General features: G+C 35.4%; 1 protein-coding gene across 1 annotated transcript in view; it reads right to left on the bottom strand.

Annotated features, from left to right (window-relative positions):
• Window positions 1-27,954, bottom strand: part of CSMD1 (CUB and Sushi multiple domains 1) — a 1,186,176-nt gene that overhangs the window by 251,060 nt on the left and 907,162 nt on the right. The window contains exons 18-22 of the mRNA XM_084516291.1: window positions 26,128-26,316; window positions 23,607-23,723; window positions 21,954-22,169; window positions 20,165-20,353; window positions 1,789-1,958 (exon numbers count right to left, since the gene is read on the bottom strand). Of these exons, the coding sequence (XP_084372417.1) occupies window positions 1,789-1,958; window positions 20,165-20,353; window positions 21,954-22,169; window positions 23,607-23,723; window positions 26,128-26,316 (881 nt within the window). The remainder of the gene's footprint in view (window positions 1-1,788; window positions 1,959-20,164; window positions 20,354-21,953; window positions 22,170-23,606; window positions 23,724-26,127; window positions 26,317-27,954) is intronic.

Genomic DNA, 27,954 nt, shown 5'->3' with positions numbered 1-27,954 from the left:
CTCCTCTTCTCCAGGCTGAACAAGCCCAGCTCCCTCAGCCGCTCCTCGTAGGACTTGTTCTCCAGGCCCCTCACCAGCTTCGTCGCCCTTCTCTGCACCCGCTCAAGCACCTCGATGTCCTTCTTGTAGCGAGGGGCCCAAAACTGAACACAGTACTCGAGGTGCGGCCTCACCAGAGCTGAGTACAGAGGGACGATCACCTCCCTAGCCCTGCTGGTCACACCGTTCTTGATACAAGCCAGGATGCCATTGGCCTTCTTGGCCACCTGAGCACACTGCTGGCTCATATTCAGCCGACTATCCACCATCACTCCCAGGTCCTTCTCTGCCTGGCAGCTCTCTAACCATTCCTCTCCCAGCCTGTAGCTCTGCTTGGGGTTATTGCGCCCCAGGTGCAGGACCCGGCACTTGGCCTTGTTGAACTTCATGCAGTTGACCTCAGCCCATCGGTGCAGCCTATCCAGATCCTCCTGCAGAGCTTTCCTACCCTCAAGCAGATCGACACACGCACCTAACTTGGTGTCATACACAAGCATAAAGACCTTTATTATCAATGATTTGTGGGTAAAGATGGAGGAAGTGTTTTTCTTTTAACTGCAACATTCTAATACTGTTGGTGTTTTCTTTAAGTTTTGCTTAATTCATGTTTTGATCCAGTCTGTACTTGCTACAAAGAACAGTATAGTAACAAAGATATGAATGTTTGTATTAGGAAAGCCAGTACTTAAAGAGAAGCCCCTCCCCTGCCCCCTTTTTTTCCTTTGATTTTAAAATTCTCACACATTTACATAAGGAGACTCTTCTGATGGAATAATAGATAAAAGAATGGAAAACAAAAATTGCTCTATAATAGGGATATCTTTAAACTACTGTGGGAAGTGCACATTAAAATAGTACAATCAGGTTAGAAATACTGACAATTATTTCTAACATGCTAAATGGGTTGCTGTGATATCCCCAGATAGCAAGTTGCTAACTGAATTCAGAGTCCTCAGTGATTTGAAGTATCAATTAACTGAAAAATTAGAGACATAAACTTGAAAGAGTAATGTAATGTATGGGAATAAAACATGGCATTCATCTGAAGTGTTGAGCATATAAGAATGTAGCAGCCATTATTTAAAAAAAAGATTATGAACATACTGTAGAGAAGTACATGTTAAAATCTGTTCATATTTGTTTCAAACATTAGCTACAGAGTAAGAGTGAAAGAAAGAAAACCAACTTTAAGTACTGCTTTAGTCAATATTACAGAATCACAGAATGGTTGAGGTTGGAAGGGACCTATGTAGATCATGTGGCCCAACCCCCTGCTCAGGCAGGGACACCTAGAGAAATAAAATACACCTAGAGCAAAAACAATAACCCATATTACCTGGCATCTTTGTATTCCAATGAGAAAATTAATTAATTTGAAAGAAATGCCCACTCTGTGCAAGATAAATAAGAGAATAAAAATGTACCAATAATGTACCATCTGCAATTAAAAACTGTCCTTTTTTAAGCAATCCCAGCACTTCACTTACAAATATTCTTGTGAACAGAAAATGATATCAACACTTTAGTTTTCAAAATTCAAGTTTACATTTTAGGTTTTCTTTTTACATTTACATCCACTGTAAACGGCCTAATATTTCTATAAATACAATTGAACTTTTAATGTCACCTATATTCAGACAGAATTTACATTCAGTGTGGGAAAGTGAAATGAAGATAAAGATATTTGGTATTAAATTCATGTAGTGTGAATGTTGAGCATGACAGAAAGTGAAATAATTTTCTTTTTACCTTAACAATATCTCCCTCACGCAGCTGAAAACTCCTGGCTCTAAGATGGATCCCTTTTCCAGCCTCTGTTTCAATTTTATAGATACATTCATGGTTGTTGTCATAATTAGATGGAAAATTTGGAGACAACAATGTTCCTTCATTTCCAGAGACAGTTGCTCCACATTCAGCTAAAGGAGACAGACACATTAAAAAAAAAAAAAAAAAAAAAAAAAGGAAAGGAAAAAAAAAAAAAGAAAAAAGTGAATTATCCATTTCAAGAAAATGTAGGTTATTTTCAGTAATATTTAGTCTCTATGAAAACTCTAACTAACTTGCTATGACTATCTAGGAAAAGTACATTTCTGTTGGATTTCATCTATAGGACAAACATCTAAAAGCCCTACCAAAGTTGCTATTTCCAGCATTTCACTGTGTAAATATGCACTTAGGTGCTTTTATCTAGTTCCCTTTACCTCCATTTTATCCCTTGGTCTTCCCATCAGGCTAACCTGTAACACAGCTTGGCCAGATTCCATAAAAATTAGAGGTTCTGTTGAAATATATTTATTGTTGTAACATTTCAAATAAATGTAACATTGATTTCACCTACTCGCTTGCACAGCTTTTACAAGTACTAGAAAAAGCCGACAATAATCTGCTGAGATAAAGCAGTCTGGCAATAAATCAAAAGCAGTCACATTTTTTCCACCAGGTATGAAAACAAAACAAGAAAAAATGTAGAACAAACCAACAGTTATTGATATTTGTCAGCATCAAGCAGACAGCTCCCTTCCTTTCCAGGGAAAAACTAGGTGAGTCTTTTTCACAGCCACCTGTAGTAAGAACTGACAATTTCAGGAGTAGAAGTTTTTGTCATTACTTCCCAGTAAAGTAAAGAAGTATGTAGGAAAAGCGGTGTGTTTCAGCATGTGGGCTCAGTTTGAATTCTGAATAAAGACTAATAAAATTATTCCAAATGTGCAATGTGAATTTCAGCACGTAAATGAACACTGAAAGAGATAGAAAATAATATTGATATACTGTTCAAAAAAAAAAAAAAAAAAAGAATTTAAAATGCTTAAAAATGGCCTAAAAATGCCTTCTAAAACCTCCAGTCAATATATTAATATTGATTTATGTTTTTTTGTTGTTGTTTTTTTTTTTTTTTTTTTTTTTTTTTTTAAGGCAGATTGGATTGACTAATATTTATGCTTCATTGTTCAATCTAAGGATAAAATATATTATGTAAAATCCAGATTTTGACCTAAACATCATTCAGACTTTATTCATAACAGGTTTGTGCCAAACTCTAACAATTAACATAAGAACAAATAAATGTATAATCATAAACCAATAGACACATTTTACAGAATTTTTTTTTTTTTTTTTTTTTTTTTTTTTTTTTGCCTGTAAACTTTAAATAGACTCTTAGGGCTCATAGGACATTCAAGATATTCATTTTTGGAAGTGTGGATTTTACAATTTTAGAATTGTAAATTTCTTTTAGAAAAAAATACATTATTTTTTTCTTACAATCATTTTGAAAATACAGAGTAAAGATACAGCAGAAAAATAAATCAGGAACACATTCGGGGTATAATGCATGTTTCATATTTATATATAAACTATCTAAAAATCCTACATTTAAATTTCAGAGGCCTTAACAAAGTTATGTGCTTTTGCTTTTGAAAAGGCCAAAAACAGTGAATTATTCTGTACTTCTTCCCTTCAATAAAACTGAAGAAAGAAAGGAAGGAAGAAGCAGAAGGAGAAGGAGAGGGAAACTGGAAGGAATGCATGAAATGGGGAAGGCGGGAAGGAAAGATTAAAGGAGAGAAGAAAGGAATTTAGGAAGGAAATAGTCACAGTCTTACTCAGAGTCTTCTTTCTGCTCTACATTTGGGATCTCCTTGGGCAAGGTGAAGAAGGAAATCAAAAAGGATCTGGCTCAGGATCCTTGATTTAACATGTAAATTAGAGATCAATTTATATTTTAAAGTAGAGCTATGTGTTCTCTTCCTTAGGTTACTTTGACCATGAGCTGCAGTATATTTGATAGGCAGAACACTGCAAGTTAGCCACTGCCACCAAACCTCAGATAGCTGAACTGTTCCTTTGTGGGCCAGTCTAAAGTCATTTTATATTGTTTAAATGTTGCAAAGAATATTAGAAGACTGACGAATGAACTAGATACTATGATACTTCTTTGGTAAAGGATCTCTCAAATATGGGATACTACTACATATGGTTATATATAAATATCTTTACACATTTGTGTGTGTGTGTGTGTGTGTGTGTGTGTACATGTGCATACATAACTCTTTTTGTAATTGACTTTTGGGAAGAAAGTCAAGTGCCTTATGCCCTAAGGACTTCAACCAAGTATTTTTATAACCATTCCTGCACACTGGAATCCAGAACTAAATGAGGGTTTAGAAACTCTGAACAGCATCCATGGATAATATGAAGCTCATGTCAACAGGAAAAAGGTACTCAGTCAAAAGGCATCTCTCCCCTTTTAGGCCCTAGTATTCTACTGAGCAATACAGGAAACTCCATGTGGGTTTTTTGTTTGTTTGTTTTGTTTTAAAATATCTACAATAGAGGGTACCGTTAAAAAAAAAAATAATCATACAGTAATTAACACATGCAGTCAGAATGTATGACACCAAAATTCAATTCACTTTTCTGCCTCTGGGAATCCAATATGCATCTCCTACACCTTCTAATTCAGACAAATTAATTAGAAAATGAGCAAATGTTGGCTAACATCTTTAGCATAATGGGTAGGGCATTAAACAGGGAAGAGGAATACTTCAAGGAAATTCATGCATTAAACAGTCAGGAAATAATATTTTGAAGTGACCCATTCACTATTGCCCTGTGACTACCAAACCAGTAGACTTGAAAAACATACTCATGTTCACTTCCATTTTCATTACGTCCAAAAAATCTTTAATTCTTTATGCAAAATGAAAAAAAAAAAAAAAAAAAAAAAAAAGCCAGTCACTTCTGAAAGATTTAATGCAATGTTCTTTATCTAGCACATGTGCTTTATGAGTAAGTACTGGTTTTAGCAACTCCAGTTAAACAGAGAAATCTTATCAGATGATTCTGAAAGAGCTCTTTGCTTCTTCCCTGCAGAGGACTTTCACTGTCTATCACAACACTATTTTACTTCAACACTTTACGGATTCCTTTTGCCCACTCCCTGGGAGAATGATCTGCTTCCCCAGCCCATACAAATGAAATAGAAAAGATTTCTTATATTACCTACGTATGAAAAAAAAAAACATTTCTGCTTGTATATTTGTTTATTAAGCACTGAATTGCTGTGCTCTATATAGATAGTATTTTCAGGACTAGGTCCTCCAGCTGTATCCTTTAAAAAAAAAAAAAAAACACAACATATTTCATACTGCTCTTTGTGAGATTATATGATGTGTTAAACTAGTATAATGGTGTGTATATGAGTACAATTTAATAAATATCTGCATACGATAAACTTCAAAAAATTCTGTAACACAGATGTAGCACACACACAGAATCATCTAGGTTGGAAGAGACCTCCAAGATCACCGAGTCTAACCTCTGACCTAACACCAACAAATCCTCCACTAAACCATATCACTAAGCTCCACATCTAAACATCTTTTCAAGACCTCCAGGGATGGTGACTGAACCACTTCCCTGGGCAGCCCATTCCAATGCCTAACAGCCTTCTCAGTAAAAAAGCTCTTCCTAACATCCAACCTAAAAATCCCCTGGCGCAACTTTAGCCCATTCCCCCTCGTCCTGTCACCAGGCACATGGGAGAACAGAACAACCCCCACCTCACTACAGCCTCCTTTAAGGTACCTATAGAGAGTGATAACGTCATCCCTGAGCCTCCTTTTCTCCAGGCTGAACAAACCCAGCTCCCTCAGCTACTCCTCGTAGGACTTGTTCTCCAGACCCCTCACCAGCTTTGTTGCCCTTCTCTGGACTCTTTCAAGCACCTCCATGTAGTGAAGGGCCCAAAACTGAACACAGTACTCAAGGTGCTGCCTCACCAGAGCTGAGTACAGGGGGGCAATCACTTCCCTAGACCTGCTGGCCACACTGCTTCTTATCCAAGCCAAGATGCTGTTGGCCTTCTTGGCCACCTGAGCACACTGCTGGCTCATATTCAGCCGACTATCAACCATCACTCCCAGGTCCTTCTCTGCCAGGCAGCTTTCTAACCACTCATCTCCCAGCCTGTAGCAGTGCTTGGGGTAAAATACTTGATTTTATTTCTACAGGAAACAAAAAGAGAAGGTCATATCCATGATGGACACACAAACAGTACAGCTCCTTGCAGAAGACTTAATCACAGAGACCAGAGCGAGGAGAGGAAAAAAAAAAAAAAAAATAGTAATTAAAAAAATAAAAAAAAACCACTAATCTCCTGAATAGCAATCATGTGCTTAGTTTTGCATATTGTATAAGACAGTAAAAGTTAAAACAACCTGATTAAAAATCAATAAGACCAAGGGGAAGTGAGAAGCTTACGGTGATGACGTTTTACACAGCTGGGAAAACCAACATTCTCCACGTTAAGGGAAGCTTCATTTTCTTATCCCTATCTTTCCCTTTATTCCACAAATCCCACTGAAAGTGAATGTATTTAAAACAATTTTTACCACTTGCATTAGCTTGCTGGTATTAAACTTTCTCAGTAAGTTTTCCCAGTAAGTTTTCCCAGTTTTCATAGCACTTAATTTCATTAAGACCAGCCATAACCTTGCCTGGTCTTTATCTGCAGGAACATTCTCTGAAAAAGGTAAACAATGAACCTAAAGGCCACCAAAAGAAAAACATGGGCAGCCAGCCTTAAGCAATCCTTTTACAAGACTGTTCAGATTCAAAAGGAGATTATGGTTAACATTGCTAACAGCAGCTATAAATCTAAGAGAATTGACAGAGATGTCTTCATCTACCATGAGTGTAAAGAAAGCGTGAATAAAATTTTGAGCTAATTCCACTTGAAATAGTTTCAGTTACGTACTTAGTCATATTGCCCTTTCAATATTCAAAGCTGAAGCAGAAGGCATGGGAATCATTGCTTCTAAAAACAGCACAGTTCTCTGTGCTGTGCTTCGCACACTGTTGAGCTAAGCCAGACAAACAAAAACAACACAGCTGCTGCTCATCTTGCTTGACTTCCACTTTTTTTTTTTTTTTTTTTTTTTTTTTTTCTTTGCCCTGCCCCTTTCCCAGGTGATTGTTTGGGTGTCAGGTGGGCCTAATGGTATATAAGCTGCAGGTGTCCCACCAGAGAGCTCTTTCTACCTGAGTGGCACTTTGGAGGTGTTTTGTTTTTCCTTCAGCTTTTCTTTCAGCCCCTTGCAGGCTTCTTTAAGTGGGTCAGAGCATATGGGCTGAGGTGTTTCTAAGTTGAGAGAGCTAAGCATGCCTTTTGAGGTAACAACTAGTAGGATCTTTCAGAATAAAGCAAACTATTTAGTAGTAGGTACCCTTACTGCATGCAGCTCTTCTTCAGGTGAGTAATGTTTAGAACATACTTACAGATAGGAAGATCCATAAGATCCAAACATTACTTTGTATGTTTGCTTTGTGGTTCTAGGTCTCTTCTGATTTTTTCAGTTTCACACAATTATGGGATTTACTGTGAATGTGACCTTATGTCTTTATGTGTGTGTCAAATATTATTGAAGTTCTAACCTTGGTGTTAGAGTGATGGAGCAGGGTTTAGGGCAAATGTATCATCTGAATTCCCTGTGCCAGTAAGTATCTGAAAGCAGCAGGAGTAGGCATGTAAGGTGTAGTCTTTTTCAGGGCTAAGGACAGTTTCTTATATTTCTGGAGCTTTTTCTGCTGTTTTGTTGGCTGTAAACATGTACACATGTTTCTTTCTTACTATTCTTTTTTTCTAGTAATCTTTTTTTTTAATGTTAACTGTTTACATTTTTTATTATTAATGTGGTCAGTGGCACCTAAATCTTCAGATTAAACAGAGAAGACCTATTTGTTACTTTAACATGAAATCTACCTCCATTTTCTTATGTATTATAAATATGTTTTGTGGAAAAAGCCAAAAAACTCATGAGATTTCTCAGAAGTCTGTTTTAAGCAAAAATAGATAAATAAAGGAAACTGTAAGAGTTATATGGAAAGAAATGGGGGGGGGAAAAAAACTTCCATTCAAAAGTATAGGAGAGATCTCTTGAGCTAGAAAAGACATAGGGGGGTTGTCATAACTCATAACTCTTGGACAATTCTTTTGAGGTTGAGGGAGGAAAAAATAGTACATTCTTGCAGAAGTAACATAAAATAGCACCTACTGTGCTCTGACAGGGTTCATAAAATTAAGAGATCTGTTTTTATATTGAAGGGGTCTGTTTAATTGAGAATAGGCTATAGCCTATTTTTATAAATAAAAAGTGAAGATTTAAATATTAAACATTATTTAATCTGGATAAGAATTGTGTTAACTCACATTAACTATCACAGCTAATCTAGTTCCCTAATTTGAGAACTACAAAAGAAACATTCAGATAGAAAGGAAGGAAGATTACCATTATAAAACACTAAACATCAAGCATCTATTTTTTAAGTACAGGAGATATTTTTCTGATGTCTTCAGTGAGTAGCTGTGCGTTCTTAGCTGAGGATGAAGAGCAAGAGTTAATGACCTTCTTTAAGGATATGTGTCGTGGTTCCGCTCGAGTGGGCAGCCGAGCTCCACCACAGCCGCTCTCTCACTCCCCCTCCTCAAAGAGGAATGGGGAGAAAATATGTGAAAAGGGCTCAAGGATTGAGATAAGGACTAGAAAATCACGCAATAATTATTGTAACGGGCAAAACAGACTCGGCATAAGGAGATAGTAAGATTTATTGCCTACAACTAACAAGCGAGAGAAGTGAGAAAACAAAGGAAAAAAAAAACAAAAGCACCTTCCCCCCCATCCACCCTCTTCCACCTCCTCCCCCCAAGCGGCGCGGGGGAATGGGGATTATGGTCAGTCTACAGCGCTTCTTCTCTGCCGCTCCTTCTCGGTCACTCTCGTCCCCTGTGCTGTGGGGTCCCACCCATGGGATACAGTCCTTGATGAACTGATCCGGCGTGGGCTTCCCACAGGCAGCAGCTCTTCCAGAACTGCTCCAGATATGGGTCCGTACCACGGGGTCCATCCCTCAGGAGAAAACTGCTCCAACCTGGCTCCCCTACGGGCAGCAGCTCCTGCCAGGTCACCTGCTCCTGCGTGGTCTCCTCTCCACGGGCTACAGGTCCGGCCCAGAATCTGCTCCGGCAGGGGTCTTCCACAGGCGGCAGCCTCCGTCGGTGCAGGGCCACCTGCTCCACTGTGGTCTCCTCCACGGGCTGCAGCGTGGAACCCTGCTCCACCGTGGTACTCCATGGGCTGCAGGGGGACATCGTGCTTCACCGTGGTTCTCACCACAGGCCGCAGGGGACTTCTGCTCCGGCGCCTGGAGCACCTCTCCCCCTCCTTCTACACTGACCTTGGTGCAAGGCTGTTCTCTCACTCCCTTGACTCTCCCGGCTGCTGTGTGGCGCAGCGTTTTTTCCCTGTCTTAAATATGCTCTCACAGAGGCGCAAAACAACATCACTTATTGGCTCGGATCTGGAAAACAATGGGGCCCTTCCCAAACATGGGGCAGCTTCTAGATCTTTCTCACAGAAACCACCCCTATGGCTCCCTGCTACCAAAACCTTGCCACGTAAACCCACTACAATATGCCATTATTTATTCACTAAAATTGTGTTTGATTTGAATTGTTATGCATACTAATTTCAAGTAGCTAATTTAAATAAAAATGTGCTCACAGTGCTACAGGTGTTTGTGCTTTTGTATCTAAAAGAAGAATAGATTCTCTAAAATCCAGACTTCCAAACTTTCTACATAGCTTGGTTACTAGTTGGGTAAAAAGTTATTGTCATCACATCTAAATGGCTTGTTACATCGCTAAAACTAGCATATACCAAAACAAAACTTGCTCTGCATATATAAGTTACTGGTTCCAATTCAGATTTTTCACTTTTCAAATCTGCCAAACCATAAACATCTGCCAAATGGCAGCATGTAAAAGCCAAGACCACTTAAACTTTTAAGAAAAATTCAATATAGCATTGAATCTCTTTTTCAGGATGTGACAACCAGATAAAAGCAGATTAACCTTCTTCATTACTATAACTTTTGGACCTTCAGTGTTTTTTAAAGTTAATTTTATGTATTAATTATGAAATCCAAAATACCTTAGTATCCTGTAGGTATACTATTAATCAGTGTATACTACCTATAACTATAGGCAAAAGGTTTTAAAGGAGAAACCATATGCCTTATTTTCACTGTTTTCTGAGTAGTCTATTATAACCTTGTTGAGAACTGCAGCAGACTGGAAAAAGCTACCTTATTAAGCTGTTCTTTTATTCTCTTGCAGTGAGAGCAATCTGCCTGGAATAGACACTTGACCCCATTCTTTGTTCTTTTGCTTAATAAACTCACTTAAATTCAATTTACATAAGTAACTTTTTTCTTTTATTGTCTGTCTTGAAGTAGGATAAAAGGAAACTGTAGAAAGTAGTTTTTTTTTTGAAAATCATTGAACACTTCCTGAGTATGAACATGGACTTTATAAAACAAACAAAATTCAGGGACTCTTTACATGCTTTGAAATACAGTTCATGTAAAAATGTAACAACTTTATTTAATGGAAAAGTTAACTTCATTATTCTTCCACACATCTTGCTAAAAGGTTTGACAGGATTTTAAACAGATCTTCAATGCAGAGATCAAATAAAAGTAGTATATTGTCAGTTTAAAGTATTTTCTGCTCTTCTACTGAGTGCAGAATATCTTTGTATTTACGAAATGGTGCAGCAGTCCATAAAATACGAGAACAAGTTGAGCTCAGACAGTTGATGCTTCTTTGCATTTCTATAGGACAATATTGTTACCCAGTAGGATGATCATCCAACATTATCACAAGGGCAAAGGGATCGTGGATGAAGTGGAACCTGCCATTATATGATCTATCTTCATATAAAAGCAAGAACTTAGGTTTTCTCCACAGGCATTGCCTGATAGGTCTCTAAAGCTCATAGCTGTGCATATGACTTAGATATAGACACAATATGACTGCACTCAAGCACAGTTTCATGTACAAACTCAGGTGCAGTGCAGGGAGATGCAGCTTCTGATTAACTAGAATGCCACATCCAGCCAAGGTGCACATGAAATTTGCATGGCACCTTTGCTGCACAGTGACCTAACTTCTGTAATACCTTTCATTTCCAGTTCTTCAGCCACTCTTTCACCTGTAAGCCCTGTGCAGGACACCTATGTGCTGCTCTTGCTTTCACCTAGCACTGGTGAATTCTGAATCACTTTTATTGCGGGGTTTCTCCTGAAAAGTGGCTCCTATGGACATTTAAACCATATTGTTCTTACCCCACTTCTCACTCATTTGTCCTGTTGCTTTTAGCTTGTTTGTATCACTCCCAGCCTGGTGGCTTTTAGCTTGTAAGTTCATATTGGAATAAAGCCTAGTAAATATGAGCAGATAGTGTTTTTGTTTGTTTTTAAGATGCAATTGACATTGCATAATGATATACACACGAAGCTTAACTATTAATCAGTTTGGAATGCACATGCTATTCATTGTAACAGCTTCCACCACCTTATTCAGGGCTAATAGCATCATAAACTACCTACAGAGCTTGAGTGGGTCTTCAAGAGACATAGAAGTGTATTACTGAGAAAGCAAGAAAATGTTGGCTTCTTCATCATTACTATAATCATCATTTCTGCCACACTCTTTATTGGAGAAGTATTAGTGTGGTGACTGCCCTTCCTTTTCCCAGCTGCTGCCTAAGGACCGACTTTCCTTTTTCTTTCTCCTTTCTCTATCCTTTTTTTTTTTTTTTTTCTCCTCCCTGAAGATAGATTTCAAATCAAGGTAGATCATCAGCTATGGCCCTCATGTCACTCCTAAAACATTATAGAAAAGCTAGTAAGCTTTACTATGTTGTGTGACATAGAAATCATAGAATCATACAATCATTTAGGTTGGAAAAGACCTCTAGGATCAAGTCCAACCCTTAACCTAGCACTGCCTAGTCTACCACTAAACCATGTCCCTGAGCACCACATCTGTGTGTCTTAAATGCCTCTAGAGATGGTGACTCAACTACTTCCCTGGGCAGCCTGTTCCAATGCTTCCCAACCTTTTCAGTAAAGATTTTTTTTCTAATATCTGATATAAATTTCCCCTGGTGTAACTTGAGGCCGTTTCCTTTTGTCCCATCACTTGATGCTTGGGAAAAAAAAATGATCCCTGCCTCGCTACAACCACTTTTGAGGTTGTTGTAGAGAGTGATAAGGTCTTCCCTGAGCCTCATTTTCTGTAGGTTAAATAACTCCAGCTCCCTCAGCCACTTCTCATAAGATCCGTTCCCTAGACACCCTTCATCATCTTGGTTGCCCTCCTCTGGACATGCTCCAGCATGTCCCTATAAATTTAACAACTTACATTTATGTAACCTATAAATTTAACAATTGAAGTATGACAGCAGTTAAATACAGATTTCCTAAATACAGTGGATCTTGGATACATGCAGAACCTTAATATAATCTAAAGATTTATATATTCAAATACTAATGCTGTAAAATTTTCTGCTCATGAACATCCAAACATAACTTAAATGAGGGCTCTCTTTGCCTAAACACTAGCTAAAAATCAATAGCAGTTTTCAGACTTAGTTTGACTTCTCAAAGGTGAACTAAAATTCAAATTTTATGCTACAGAAAATTTAAAGAAAATAATGTACACCAGATCTCAAGGGTCTCAAAGAAATCCCCATTACTATCCAGGCTAACAAGGTTCCCACTTATGCTTCAGTCTCCATGGAAATTAAATCAATGCTACAACATGACAAAGTATCTTAATTATAATTGCTGATTTTGCAATTAATACTAACTAAACTGTTAAAAAGAAACAACTTCTTAAGGTGTCAGCAATTTATTTTAGCACCCTATAATTAATTATTCCTGTATTATTTACTATAACAACTGAACATGATAAATTAATGTGATATTAATGTGAATATCAGTGAACAATACCTCAGTGAGTATTTTACTCAAAGTATAATGCACCATTAAAAATCAAGTGCCATGCAAAATTTAATAAAGGAGCAACACCACTTAAGTATGAAATGGAAATATTAGTAGCTGTTGTTTTCAGCTTAATTCTTGAAGTTTGTCACAGCTTGTTTCAGGAATACTCTATACAATTGAAATGGTTAATGGGCGACAGGGAAGCAAGGCAAGTTAAAAAGGGAGAGGAGAGAAGAGGAAACAATAACAACCAAAAAAAGAAAAATAAACAAAAAAACCCATAACCTCTTAAAACCAAGTTTATTAATATGTCATGCTTAAACTCTATGCAGTGCCTACCATGAAAGCCTACTTTGAATTGAACAAACCACTGTACAGATAATATTTTCATGATATATCCTACATAAAATTTATCACCATTTCCTAGGGAGACAGTGAACAGAGAAAACCAGGCAAGTAGACAAAAGCAGCATGTAAATCAAGTAACAGAATGGAAATTAATGTTAAGACAATCTAGGAAAGGGGAGTTGAAGGACTAAGTCAATGTTTCCTAACCATTATCATGCGATGACCTAATGCCTAAAATCTAGAAGAGGTGACTAATGTGATAAGTTATTTGTCTTATTTATCTTCTTTATGAGCAGCAGAAACCAACCATCTCTTATAATAAGGGTAGCTTTTCAGCCACAATGCTGAGTAGAGAGGCTAGGTCATTCACATCACTGAAGGTACAAAAAAGCAGGTACAAAAAAATATGTATTTTTGCTACTGCTTCAATTTTGCAATTAAAGTTGCAGACAGAATATGGGACAAACTGAATTTATTATTTTTTACCTAAACTTGTTTTAGATCAAACCTCTATCTTCCGCAATCTCATAAACATTGCATTATATTCCTCAAAACAAATCAAGCAGGGTGAACTAGAAATTTCTGAGATGTCTTTTGTAAAAAGAGGAAGTTCCTACACTCAGGCACTGTACCTGCCACTGTAAAGGTCTCTACAGCCATCCACTGCCTTCAATAATCAGTGGATAGGAGATCTTTGGAGAGTAGGAAGGAAAGAATGAAATGTCTCACCTTTTTCAGAATTTCATGACACACAAAAGAGAATACCAAAACTCAAAGGCTCATTCCTTACCTGTCAGAGGATCACTGTAAATAATAAAGTCACATTTCAAAAAGTACTTAGGAGATGGTTTAAGTGTACATCAGATTAACGGATTCAAAACTATTCACCAGCCATCTATCTCTGGAAATGTGTATGCTCACTGGGTATCTATTGTTTAATGTCACATTTCTGCTTTGGCTTATATCCTATCCCCCTGCCAAGTCTGAGAAGATACTTGCCACTGATATTCAAGAAGGGAAGCTGAGCATCATCTAACTTTCTCTCGGTGCTGACAAAGCTTTGCCAGTGTGCAGAAGAAAATATAAAATTCATGAGATTCAGGGAAAGAATTCTGTACTGCAGCATGACAGTGAAATCTATGGATGATGACACTGAGCTGGAAGAATGTATTTTCTAGGGGGGGAGTTGTGGGGGAGAGATAACGGAGTATTTTCTGGATTCTAGATCTACTTCTAGTGTTATTGGTTCATTGAATTGCTATATTCAACTAAAAAATGAAATCACTTACAGAAATGTTTTCTATGAGTCTTCCAATTCCTTTTTTTAACAATAGAGCAACTTTAAAGTACAGTATGTTAGAAAGCTCCTGACTAATTTGACTTAAAGCAAACTGAAAAGTAAGAAAAGTATGATTAAAAGCATAGTCCTGGTTTTCTAGATGAGATGTAGGAAATCTGCCTTAGTAACATATTTCCCAGACAACTTGTGTGGTTCCTGTTTAAAAAATTGATTGAAGACAGCGGTCAAAAACCTGATTGCTATGGTCTCCCCTAGGCAGACTTTAGCCTTGGAATCAACAGATTTAGGAGACATTCCACCTCATTTCGGGACCCCAGTATTCACCAATTTCCTGAGGTTGGCATATTAGTGGAGATAAGCAGAAGAGCTTAACTGCCTAGGAGCATTACTCTTGGCTCTGTACTCTAGGGGGACTAACTCACTAAAAGCTGTGTATGGCCTCAAGAAAAAATAGTCAATTGTGAAATGTAAATGAAACTGTAACAGAATTGTATAATTATAGCCAGAGAAAAAAAAAAAGAGCTATTGCAGGAAGAGTAATTGCAAAGAATATGTATCCACATCATTGGGCAGTTGTCTTCACACAGACACAGAATAAATATAAATGTATATATACATTTTTAACTATGCAAAAACAAGTGATAAAATTGGAATAAATTATATATGTGAAGTAGTGTCAATAACCATTCATAATCACAATTAGTAATCAAATGAATGTTTTTGAAATATATACATTTGTTTCTAGAAAACAGTGGAATAATAATTAAAGCAATCCTAACAACAAAACAACAAATAATAATACAAGATGAGATGTCAACAAAGGAGGAAAGGAAGATTATTGTTTTCTCTTCCCAAATCTCAACTAGACAAAAGATAATCAGGGAAGCTAATCTATATTCAAGTAGCTTGTTTTTTACCCACATAAAGGGATACCAACAAACACCGAGGTCATTTTATACAATAATTAAATTAATTCAGAAGTAAATTTGGAAAATTAAACATACAACACATAGACAAACGTACCTAGTATAGCAATGTGCCAGGTGGCAATATTAACAAACTTACAGGTAACCAGCTGTTTCAAAGCAGTACAAAACCACCTTTTGGTCAGTACTACCAAACCTAAAGATATGGGTTACTTCAGTGATATTTCTTCTTCAAGACAAAGTAAGTGCACATGTGTTTTCCTAGTAGTCCTGTGCTAGGATTGCTAGGGGAGTATTTTCACCTTGACAGTATCTATAGGAACGCACTCCTTATTCTATTAATTCTGTGCATCACACAAAATTACATAGAAGCAGAGTATTTCTCTCTATTTCCCTCAATCTGACATTCCTCTCAGCTACACTAAACTTTGAGGAAAGAAGTGAAAGAGGACACTATGAATGCACTTTTAGACAATGTATCTGAAAGAACAGTTACATAAAGGTAGCCAGACAATCTTTTTCCTTCAAAAGACTGTCTGTGTCCTTTATACAGTGGGTAACTGCAGGAAGTCCTTGCTGTAGGATTCTTGGAGTCTTTTCAGAGTCACTAGATAAGTAAAAATCACAGGACAGCTCTTCCAAATGCAATGACTCTATGTAGAAATCTTGGAAATACTTAGTACTCTTGTGCAAAAATTGATTGAAGTGTACCATCTGCAGATATCAACTACTAGTACATTTGACAGAGAAACCATCATTTTTACTTGAGTGCTTCTGAGTAAGTTCTTACAGAAAATGGTATTTATTTATGGATGACTCCACGACCTTTCTTTTAAAAAAAAGAATGCAGAATGTGAAAATTTCTGTGAGGAGATAGGCAATCCCAGTCTTTCTACAGTTAGTTTGAGGGTGGAAAGCAAGGGATCCTCCTGAAAAACCACATCATGACAATTTAAACTCAGAGGATTCAGCAGACAGATAAAGCATGGAGAGTTGTTTTCACAAGAGAAAGTGTTCCACAAATGTACTGGTTTGGGCTGGAATAGAGTTGATTTTCTTTGTAAAAACAATAATGCCATACTTTAGATTTAAGAAAACAAGTGTTGATAAAACAGTGATGTTTTGCTATTGCTGAGCAGTGCTTACACAGAGCCAACGCCTTCTCTGCTTCCCATGATGCTCCTTCTGCAAGTAGACTGTGGATTCCCAAGAAGCTGGGAGGGGACACAAACAGGACAGCTGCCCCCAGATGAGCAAAGGGATATCCTATACCACATGATGTGCTCAGCAATAAAAACTGGGGTTAAGAAGAAAGAAGGAGGAAGGGGGACCTTGGAGTTTGGAGTTACTTTCCAAGTAACTATTAAGTGTGATGAAGCCCTGCTTTCCTCAAAATTGCTAAACATCTGCCTGGCAATAGGAAATAGTGAACGAATTCCTTATCTTATTTTGCTTGCACATGCAACTTTTGCTTTACATATTAAACTCTCTTTGTCTCGACCCATACATTTTCTCACTTCTCCTCTTCTGATTCTCTCCCTCATCCCACTGGTGGGAATTGAGTAAGCAGCTGGGGGCTTATCTGCCTACTGGGGTTAACCCACAACAACAGCTGTAAGAGGGGAAAAAAAATGAAGAAGAATTTTAATCTTCCGAGATGAGGAAATTGGGCACCACCTTGGGTAATTATCATGTCTGTTCTTTAAGCAGTAACAAGGGAGTCAACCCTAAGACCTTGAATCTCCTCCACACTTTTTAATTATAAACAGCAAGGCTCTTTTCATCAGTAATTATAGTTTAAGTAGGTGGCTGGAGGCACAAACTGCTTTCAAGCCAGAAGGGAGAGGTCCTACTGGAGGACATGGAAATAGAGTGATGATCAAGGTGGAAATTCTAGCTAGTTTTCAAAACTGATTGTTATGAGCTAGAATAATGCTGTATAACCACTTGAGATACATGGCTGAGATAAACACTAAAATCATTGTAATTGAAAGTTCAGAATGTAAACAAGGATAAGAGAGAAAGGGCTGACATTGGGAAATAAGATGTACAAGGACACCTATTTATGAACTTCTATGTGATTTTGTAGATATATGTAGACCTGGCAGTGTTCTTTTTGCTGTGTAAAGGCAGGTTCCTTACTAAAGAAGGGATTTTGCCTTATTCTGAGAACCAACCAACTTCCAGTCACTCAGATAAAAACCTTTGAAGATCCAGTTCCTCCACAGCATGGAAAGGAAGTCCAGTGAAAATTATGATATTGCTATCCTTATGGGACTCAAAGTCTTTGACTAAAAATGACAGGGTCATGATGTTAGGCTAACCAGAACTCACAAGCTCTGCTTTTGCCTTACCTGAAAAATGACTCTTTGAAGGAGAAGAAATGAAGAAAAACCACAAATGGTTCTCTAACCATGAAAATTTCAGAATATATTAGAGATGAACCCTGAAGGAAAGATTTGAAATTACTTACTTGGATATAGAAGGGTGAAAGTCAACAGCTTTGGAAGTTCTGATGGTTTATGGTTTTGTGTTTTTTTTTCTTTACCAGCAGATGTCTGAGTACACATTCTGCGACAGAAATCAGTATTTGTTTGGGTAAATGTTTAGTCTATAAATTAAATTCAATTAAATTTGAAGGCCTTTTATCCTGAATCTGATTAAAAGAGTCATTAAAGTAAATATTACCATATGTCCTAAAAAGACCTAAAAAAAAAAATTGTTGATATATAAAGCCGGGTGTGCATATAGCATGTAGATGAGTTTGGACAGTGTGGAAATGATAATGAAGAAGAAATACTCTAGAGACTATTGAACCCAGTAATGTACTTGCAACTTTGTGCCACTGAGTTAAGACTAGATTTAATTTCTGAATGTATGCTGTAAAGCCAGCAGATATCAGGGCAAGTATTTTCTTCTCCCCCTTTTGAGAAGGAAGTTGTCTTTGTGTAAACTACACATCAAGATAAGAGGATATCTACATCCTTAATGTTTTACGTGTCATAGCAACAAGTAATAAGATCTCTGTAAACATTCTTGGTGCTGAGAAAAGTATGAAAGTAGCTTGAACTGAAGGGCACTGACTGCCAATTTTCACCTCAGTTCCACTAAGCTGCTTGGCAGACTGTCTTTCCTTGTATTTTTCTTAGTTGTATCATTCCTTCCTGAAAGATCTCTTTTAGTACTCTGATTTCCTGCATTTATAGCTTTAACTCCTCTTTTGATTGATCATAAGGGTGGCTGAAGAATTATTTTTAGAAAATGTTTTTCTCGCTGGATGACTCCCTTACTTGGAGGGCTGCAACCTCACTAACTGGTGTTAAGAATGTAAATAGACAAAGATCTAAATGGAGTATCAGAAATACCTTCAGGTATATTTCTGATATATATTTCTAACAGCTATAGAATGGCAGAGCACTCTTAAAAATCAGGAAAACTAAAATGCTACATTCAAGGTGAGTATGTGAATATCCTTATAGTGAAATCTGTACATTTTAAATTGATATATGATGATGTGCACTTGGTTATCCACCATTCATAGTCAAACAGTGTTAAGAAGCTAGCTGAAAATAGCCTAAGAGTTAAATTAAATGTGTAAATATACACAAACACACATATATTTATATATATTACAAATATATATATATATTATATTATAAATATATTTAATATATATAATATATATTATATCATATATATATAATATATGTGTGTGTATATGTATTTAAATGGTAAATTCCATGCAATGTTGGCTTCTCTCTAATTGGTTTAATGTCATTAGGTCATTAAAACATAATTACAAATACTTTCCTTTTTGCCAGAAAAAACTACATATATGTATTCTATGAGTATTTACAATGTAGGACTTACAGCTTTTTTCAGATATAGATATATGTGCTTTTATAATAAGCAAAGCAATCATGCCAAAGGTGAGTGTCTCCCTTAATGAAATAAAATTTTATTTAAATAGCGCTCTTAATGCAATCCATTTACAGGTAGGTGTGTGAAAGTATTAGACATTTCAGAAGTCTTACGTCAATAGTAGCTATCAGATTCACTTCATATACTGGTAATAAAAATCTCATCAAATCAACTACAGCAACTGTACAAATTTTATAAAATCCAGTCCCAACACTGCTCACAAAAAAGACCTATTTACCCACTTTGAGCTTATAGTTATGATTTTTAACAACAGTGCATTAATTTAAAAATTACACTTTACTATTGTAAATACATAAATATTGTAATACAGTATATAGCTTATAAACTGTGAAAAAAAAAAAAGTTTAGAGTTACAATAATAAACGCCCTTAAAATCATTGGGGTACTGTTTCACCTAAGAGCTCTAAGAGCTGTTCTCACCTAAGAGCTCTAAACATTGTTTCTTTACCCTGAAAGACGTAGTATGAAATTTGTATCTTAATAAGGGCACATACAGCTCAATTAACGTTTTATCTCACAAGACATTCTGATATTAATTTCTATCATGGTTCTTAATATTCCTCTTTCTTCTTTTTGCTCTCTAAGTAAAAAAAAAAAAAAAAAAGACATGGAATACTTGTCTTGCACTGACTAAAGTTTCTACAGCTTGGGGATCAATCTTTTCAACCCAAGTGCTTTGTTCTCCACCCAATATTCTGAAACATGCCATGTGCTAATAACGACTTGATGAATGAAATGAAAGCATGTGACCACCTACCCACACACCTTGGCAGAGGTGCACTCCATACATGCCGACCACCACCCAGACAGGTAAGTTTATTAGCACCTTCCAAGCGATATCCAGGGAAACAAGAAAAGATCAAGGAATCTCCAACACCAAACTGAAAGCCAATTCGCCTGCTGAAGGCAGGAACACCAGGATCATCACATGGTTCCAGATCATATTCTGCAGACAATAAAACATAGCATGTAATATATTGGACAAGTTGTTCACATGGGGAAGAAAAAAAACCTTGTCAAATGAGTTGCATTTTGTCAGTATGCATCACTTGAAAAACATGTATTTCAGAGCTATTTTCTCTATTTAAAATAGCACCATTTCTATATTTTTATTATGGCTATATATACAGTAATTATGTATCTATTGTGTCCCACCTACACTACATTTATTTTCCTAATTTCGAAGGGCTATAATCAGCTTGTACTCTCACTGGTTTACTATAATTTTCTTTAATTACATCCTCTATATTATTCTTGGTTCATTTGATCTGAACTCCCAAACAGTTTTAGAAGTGAGACTTACAGTTTAAAAATTCATTATGTATGAAGAAAATCTGACAAAAAATCAAATGAAATGTCAGGTGAAAAAAAAGACATATGACCACATTTTCAAAAAATGTACTTCTGTTTTTCAAGTAAAGCTATACTCTTTAACTAACAAACTCTATTTGCATGCCTTTTAGAAATCAAGCAAGTGTCACCTAACTGAAATTAAGTATATATATACATTTTAAGTCTCAAAGTGTCTGAATTTATTTTATCTTTTGTAACTATGAATCAGGAATAATTTTACAGAATTTTCAAATCTATAGGAATATAAAGTAAAAAGAAGTAAAACTGAAGTCCTCAAATGCTTCCTTAAGTGTGTAATTGTTTTTTTTTTCAGCATTACTTACATAATCTGTTTAACTGACAGTACATGTATACAGAACAATACCTGTCCTGGAATTGTTATTCTCAGAGGAGATGTTATAGTAATATCATAATACAGCTTTCAGTTTGTTTTACCCTTACAAGAAACTGGGAATCAAAAAAAAAAAAAAAAAAAAGAAAGGCTGTCTTTCTCTATCCCTTTGTACTGGATATGGAACTACTTTGTACTTTCTCCTGTATATATTGTTGTCTCTATATCATAGGAATAACTAAATCATTATTTTTGATTTATTATTTTTGTTGGTATAATAATACTAATATAATATTATTTAATATTAATATTCTATAATTACTATATTGTATAACTAATATCATATAATACTAACATAATAATATTTGTATTATTTATTGTTATTTATAACATTATTAAATTATTGCTACATATTTATTTTATACATTAGATTAAAATATATATATATTTGCGTTGCAGCATGGAATGAAGAGCACGTAAGTGCTATTCACTTTCCCCAGGTGGTGGGAAGATGATAGACAATAAGCATAAGTTTAAATACTTAATAAAACTGTTTCCAACTGGATGCAAGTAAAAACATGTTTTCCATAAAAGTAGTGCAGTCTTTATCCCCGGAGGTTTTCAAGATCCTTCTTCATAAAACCATTAGCAACCTGGTCTGATCTCATACCTGATCCAGCTTAAGAGAAGGGTGGTTTCAATCACCTGCTGAAGTTCCTTCTGATACAAATTGTTTTTATAATTCTATGATACACAAACATCACTAAGATACGCTTAACAAAGAATGCACAGTTACATGGAAGATATATTAGTCAAACGAGATCTTTTCACTGATGGTCATCAACATCATACCATATCTTACCTGAAAATGTAATGTTGAAGCCTTCATAAGAAATTGAAAAATCAGATATAAATCGAAGCTGTGCAGTAAAATTTCCAAAGAGGCCAGCTTTAATAGTAGGGGGTAAGACTGAGCCAGTTAACCTGGCTACTGGTTCTGTGAAGCTGCCATCTTCAGTTATGAGCAAGTAGTCATGAGAGCTCTCAAGATGAAAGGTATGAAAAACCAAATGTACACCTTTAAACATATTAAAAAGGAAGAAAATAAAAGGATTTAACAGTTTTATTTTCTATTTTGTTATTAGTTCACAAAAAAAAAGTAAAACTTAAATGATACAGGAAGATTTTTAGAAAAAGTCAGACATGGAATCAAAACCTGAAATTCAGAGAACGCAAATTACAGAAAGCAAATAGACTCAACCAATCATTTTGTGCACTGGGGTATTTGTTTAGCTCACCATAAATTATCAACTCCGGTAAAATAATTCATAGGATTCAGTGTTATTTGTATATAGCACTCTGAAAATCTAAACTTCTATTGTACAGAGCTTACTCAAGCTTCTGTATCTCTTTTATTTCTAATCTCTATCATCATCTCACTATTAAATTAGGAGTCCTACTTTAATGATCAGTTATATTTTTGTATTTATGCTTTGTTTTTTTTTCATTTCCTCAGATACAATTTTGCTTTTTACTCTGAACTCTAGCAAGTGCCTATACACAAGGGCCAAGATGACACAAGTTTTATGTACAGTCTTCAATATATACAGGTTAACATTAGCTAGGTCGCTATTCAGGAAGTGACTGCTTTTCCAATTGCCAACTTCCAGTCCAGCAATGAATTGAATTTTCCATTACACTTAACTTTTAAAATATGATTATTTACTGTAGGGAGCAACAGTCTTCTTAGAAAATCTCACATACTTCAAATTTGAAAATGCCATGCAAGCATTAAATAACAAAAACAGTCTGTAAAATTTTGAATAGTAGAAACTTCCAACATACCACTCAGACTAATATCACACATAACAAAGACGTTTCTTGCCATAGAAGGTTGATAGATGAATATTTTCATTATATTTTGATTCAGTGATATATAGCATCATCTGTACTTCCTAAGCTTTATTTATTTATTTATTTACCTTGCTACTTTTATCCATTTCCCCAATGAATAAGCAGCTAAGCACACTCAAATGTTACACCACTGTGTATACAACATAAAGATAAATAATTTTTAATAATTTAAGCTTTTAAGCTTCATGATTTGAGTCTGAAATCTAAGGTTTTTAATACCAAATCTAGATATCAAATCTACTGTTTCATGATAAATATTGGAGAGGAGCAACCAATAAGGCCCTGGAAATTTTCACTTAGTTCTCTAGTTTTATTTAACAAGCAACAATATTATTTTCATATATTTTGGCTCTTATACTTTCTGCCAGTTTTTCTAAGAGAAACTAAAACACATCACCACAAAAAGAGCATTTCTTTTCCAAAATAAACACAAATTAAAAAGATTACAACATTTGAAGGCATTCATTTTGTGAAATTAAGCTTCCTCAAAAGAACGGCAGAAAACAATGATTTAAGTGGATTCATAAATGACATTTTGCTTGTTTGAATTTATGAAACACAGAGATTACATATAAATATGCAATTCATATTAGGTTCTTACCCTTGCCATGTGACACTTCAATAGTCCAAGTGCAGTTTAAAGAGTTTGGATAAAAATCAGGAAAACCTGGAGAAAGAATAGTTCCACTCTTCCCATGAATGTATCCGCCACATAGTGCTTAATAGAAAAACAAACAAACAAACAAAAAAACAAACAGAAGTCATACTGTTTTTAATTGAAAAAAAAGAAAAAGTTCACTTTTTAAACTACAAAAATTGAAAAATAGGGTCAAGTATTAAACTAGGAAGTTAATTTGTCTGAAGCCATGACATTCATGTTTGACAACAATTTGTTTAGTCTTAAAGTAGTCTTTAAACAAAATTTTATTTTTTCCTCTACAACCTCTTCTGTTAGTTGGCGGGATACCAGAATAAGTAAATCCGTGTTCCAGAACATACAAATTCCTATTGTAGCAGTATTTAAGAAGTAGATTTATTTATTTATTTATTTATTGTGAACTAACTCAAAAATCATATATCTTACAGCTATTTTTCTTGGACTATATACTTATATAGTTAAGTATTTAATTCTGTTTCCATCAAAAAAATATAAGAAAAAGTATGCATTTTTCTTCAAAGAACAGAAAAACGCTTTTGCTATTTGATTTCTTTTGTGACATTCAGGGAAAAAAAATAAGGTTCACGCAAGTATTCTCACAAGAACTCTCACAGGTTCACATAAGTATTTTGAAAGACACAAGAACTATGCTAGAAAAATTTTATGCATATAAGCATTTTGCTAAACTAGGCTGATCAAATTTGCATGGTAAATTAATTAAAGTAAAATAAAGATTTGCATTGCTGAATTACTCACTGATCTCATAAATACAGCATGGCTGTTTGTTTCTTTCATCTGTTGCTGTTCAGCTTTATATGCTCTTTCAAATTTTAACAAACTAAATATTTTAAAATACATCAATAAAGCATTAAGATGCTTTTAGTCTTCACACAGAAGGATAAACCTTGTCATGAACTAGATAGCAAATATACATGACAAATAGTGCTTTCAGAAGTTCTACACATGTACATGAATGCACACCTATAATGGTAGCATTATGACTATGGTTCTGTTTTCATTTCTTATCAGACTAAGGTGTTTGTTAAAGTTTATTTATTTTGAATTTATGTATTTTATACATATGTTTATAAATAAGTAGAAGAAATGTTTTAGCCTGGTTTTGCCTGCATAAATATACTACCGCACCTAAGCATGAAGGAGAATGAATGGATAAAACCACAATAAATGTATGGTTAGTAATATTACTTAATAAGTAAAGTTAATATAGATAACACATTCTTAATGAACTCTAATATGAACTCATTCAAAATCCTTCCTATTCTGCAAACGATACGGAAGGAAGAAAAATATTTGTCAGTGAAACATTCCTTAAAGAAGATGTTAAATAGGGGGTAGGGGGTTAAATAATTAAAAACAAAGTTAGAAGCTGAAATACTTTGTTGAATCTAACTCTAATTTTGGTCTCTGACATTCCACTGTAATTAATGGAAACCTTGGACCTGAAAAAGGGAGTTAAAAATTCACTTATGTAAGTAATTTACTAAAGCGAGGACCTTTGTTGATGTGGGCTTGGATATTCATACACTGAACTTTTATCACAGTTATATATTAACAAGAAAGAAGCCTGACCAAAGCAAACAGGATATAACAGGTAACCATTTAGTAACTAGAAGGAAGAAGATAAGAAAATTTATAAGAAAGTTTTAAAAAAGGAGCTTACAGAGAATTGCAGGTACACTGGGTTCAATTCCTATTGAAATACTTTGCTACATTTGGATATCATTTTCTGTTGTTTCTGTTAGAGGGATTTTGAAGCAGCTATATAAATGTTCCATGAAAAAATGAGTTGATTATGTAGCTCATACCAAAAAACAACTTAGAAAAAATCCAATGATAAAAAGAACACAGAAATATTTGCTGGTATACATGTAGTTCAGCATTTACTATTTTATTTTTTGTTTTAAGAAAGATGTGGACAGCTTCCTATTGCATATCTCCCAAAACATTTCTACTACAGTATTTCTACTACTTTTCTAATCAAGATAAACCCATTTCTACCCACCTATAAAGAGAAACTTGCCTTCCTACAATAACAAGAGCACATGCATACCCATTTTCCAGTTTTACCACTTCTGTCTACGACTAACACTAGACATTTTAGAAGCACATAAAAAATAGAGCTCTAAATATAGTTTTATTGTTCCCCAACTTTGCAATGTCTTGCTTTTTCTGAAGTTACTAAACTGCAGACTTGTAGTGTTTCTATATATAGAAACATAATTAATATATATACCTGTAAATTTCACTGATCATTTACAGTATTTGAAAGTTTATACAGAGATGTGAAGTATTGCTTTTATTAACAATAAAATAATTTTTAAAAATATGGATCTTGCTGTGATTGAAGGTAGTTAGTCATAAAAATAGGTTTAATTAGATCTTGAAAATAAGAGATTAACTTTGTTGGACTTTAAAGATGCCACCTGAAGAACTTGACACTTACCGTCACAGCTGGGTAATGCATGATTCCACTGATGGTTTCGTTCACATATGAGTGGTTCTTCATCACTCAGGGTATATCCTGGATCACAGCTAAAAGTTACTGTAGAGCGGATATTAAAGTTGTTGCCATGGCGATGGCCATTCACAGGAATCCCTGGGTCAAGGCAGGAATCTGATTCCAGAGTAACACCTGAAATACACAGGTTTAATTTATTTCCTCCCCTTTTTCAGATAGTACACATGAAAAATCATAAACAAAACGCTAAATGAGTAAGACAGAAGGAAGAAATGGTCCCCAAAAGACACTTCTTAGCATTGCCTGAGCACTGGTGTGGGACATAAAGGACTGTTTCTTTGAAGAGTACCTTTTCAATTTTCAATCTCACAGAACAGAGAAGCCCAAATTAAGGAGGAAAAAAATTGGAGCTGTATATTTGGTCAAACAATGAAAAAAAAAAGCCAATGTATGCACTGAACATCTATCTGCAACTACAGGAAGATATAAAGGTTCAAAGTATTGATACACAATTTTGTCTTTTCATACAATCATAGAATATCCTGAGATGGAAGGGACTCACAAGGATCATTGAGTCCAACTCCTGGCTCCACACAGGACCAACCACCCAAAAATCAGACCACATGTCTGACAGCGCTGTCCAAAAGCTTCTTGAGCTCCAGCAGGCTTGGTGCCATGACCGCTTCCCTGGGCAGCTTGTTCCAGTGCCCAACTACCTTCTCAGTGAAGAACCTTTTCCTAACATACAATATCATATATAAATAATATTTAATTATTCCATTTCATCTATTACATTTCTGATACTGTGGGACTACACAATTTTTTTCTGTTGGAGTAATGGTTATTTGACTTAGCAAAAAGCACAGTATCAAAAACCTGTAATGGATGAACTCAGAAACCACTTGTTATATCTTACACATGCAATCCAATGCATCAAAAATAGAAAGATAATGAACATAGCTTATACAGTTGCATAACTGCTTATGTGACAGAAGAGGTGTTTAGTAATTATGTCCTATAGAAAAGTTTGAACAGTGTATGACAAATAAACCTGAAGCTACACACCGAACAAGGAACAAAATAAAAATAAATAAAAGAACTTAACATCAAATGGAAGTTCATTATTTTTCCAGGACTACCACATGACCTTAGGAATTAAGTAGAAGCATTAAAAAAATAAGGAAAAGACTGATTTATTAGGGCATAAAGTAAAGGTTTTAGAATTATGGATATGAAGGTTGGAAGCAGGACTACAATCAAAAATAACATAAATAATGATTCTACCTTTCTCAGAGTAATATTCCCTTTACCCTTCAGCTATTTTTTCAGTTATGAATTCAGATTTGAAAGCTTATGATCTAGTTTTCATGAGGTATCCCTCCCATAAGATACCTCCTTAAATTCTAAATAAATGTTTCTTTTAGTCTTGACTGCAGGTTCTTAATGCATACAGTACATTGCAGAAGGGAAGCCTGATTCCCTTCACCTGCCTTAAAAGGCTTAATACAGAATCAAAGAACCTTTTTAAGTCTACAATATTCTGCAGTGTACGTGGCCTAAATAAATAAATATTGATTGTGGATGAAATTTTAACTTTAATAAACATTATTTTTTTGAGACAAACTATATTTAGTGTTTTGAGGTATGTTACAGTAGATGGAAGTCCACAGCAGCACGCTTAAAATTCCTTCCTCTTTGAGCACCCTTCAACCTTTACCCAACACATCAACTGCTTTAGGATTCTGAGTCCCGTAAACTCCTATTGGTTTCATTTTGAAACTAAACTGTAACTTTTCAGGTTTTTGCAAGGTG

This window comes from Aythya ferina, assembly GCF_964211825.1.
Source record: "Aythya ferina genome assembly, chromosome: 3".
Classification (NCBI taxonomy): Eukaryota; Metazoa; Chordata; class Aves; order Anseriformes; family Anatidae; genus Aythya; species Aythya ferina.
This window is presented reverse-complemented; position numbering and strand designations above follow the sequence as displayed.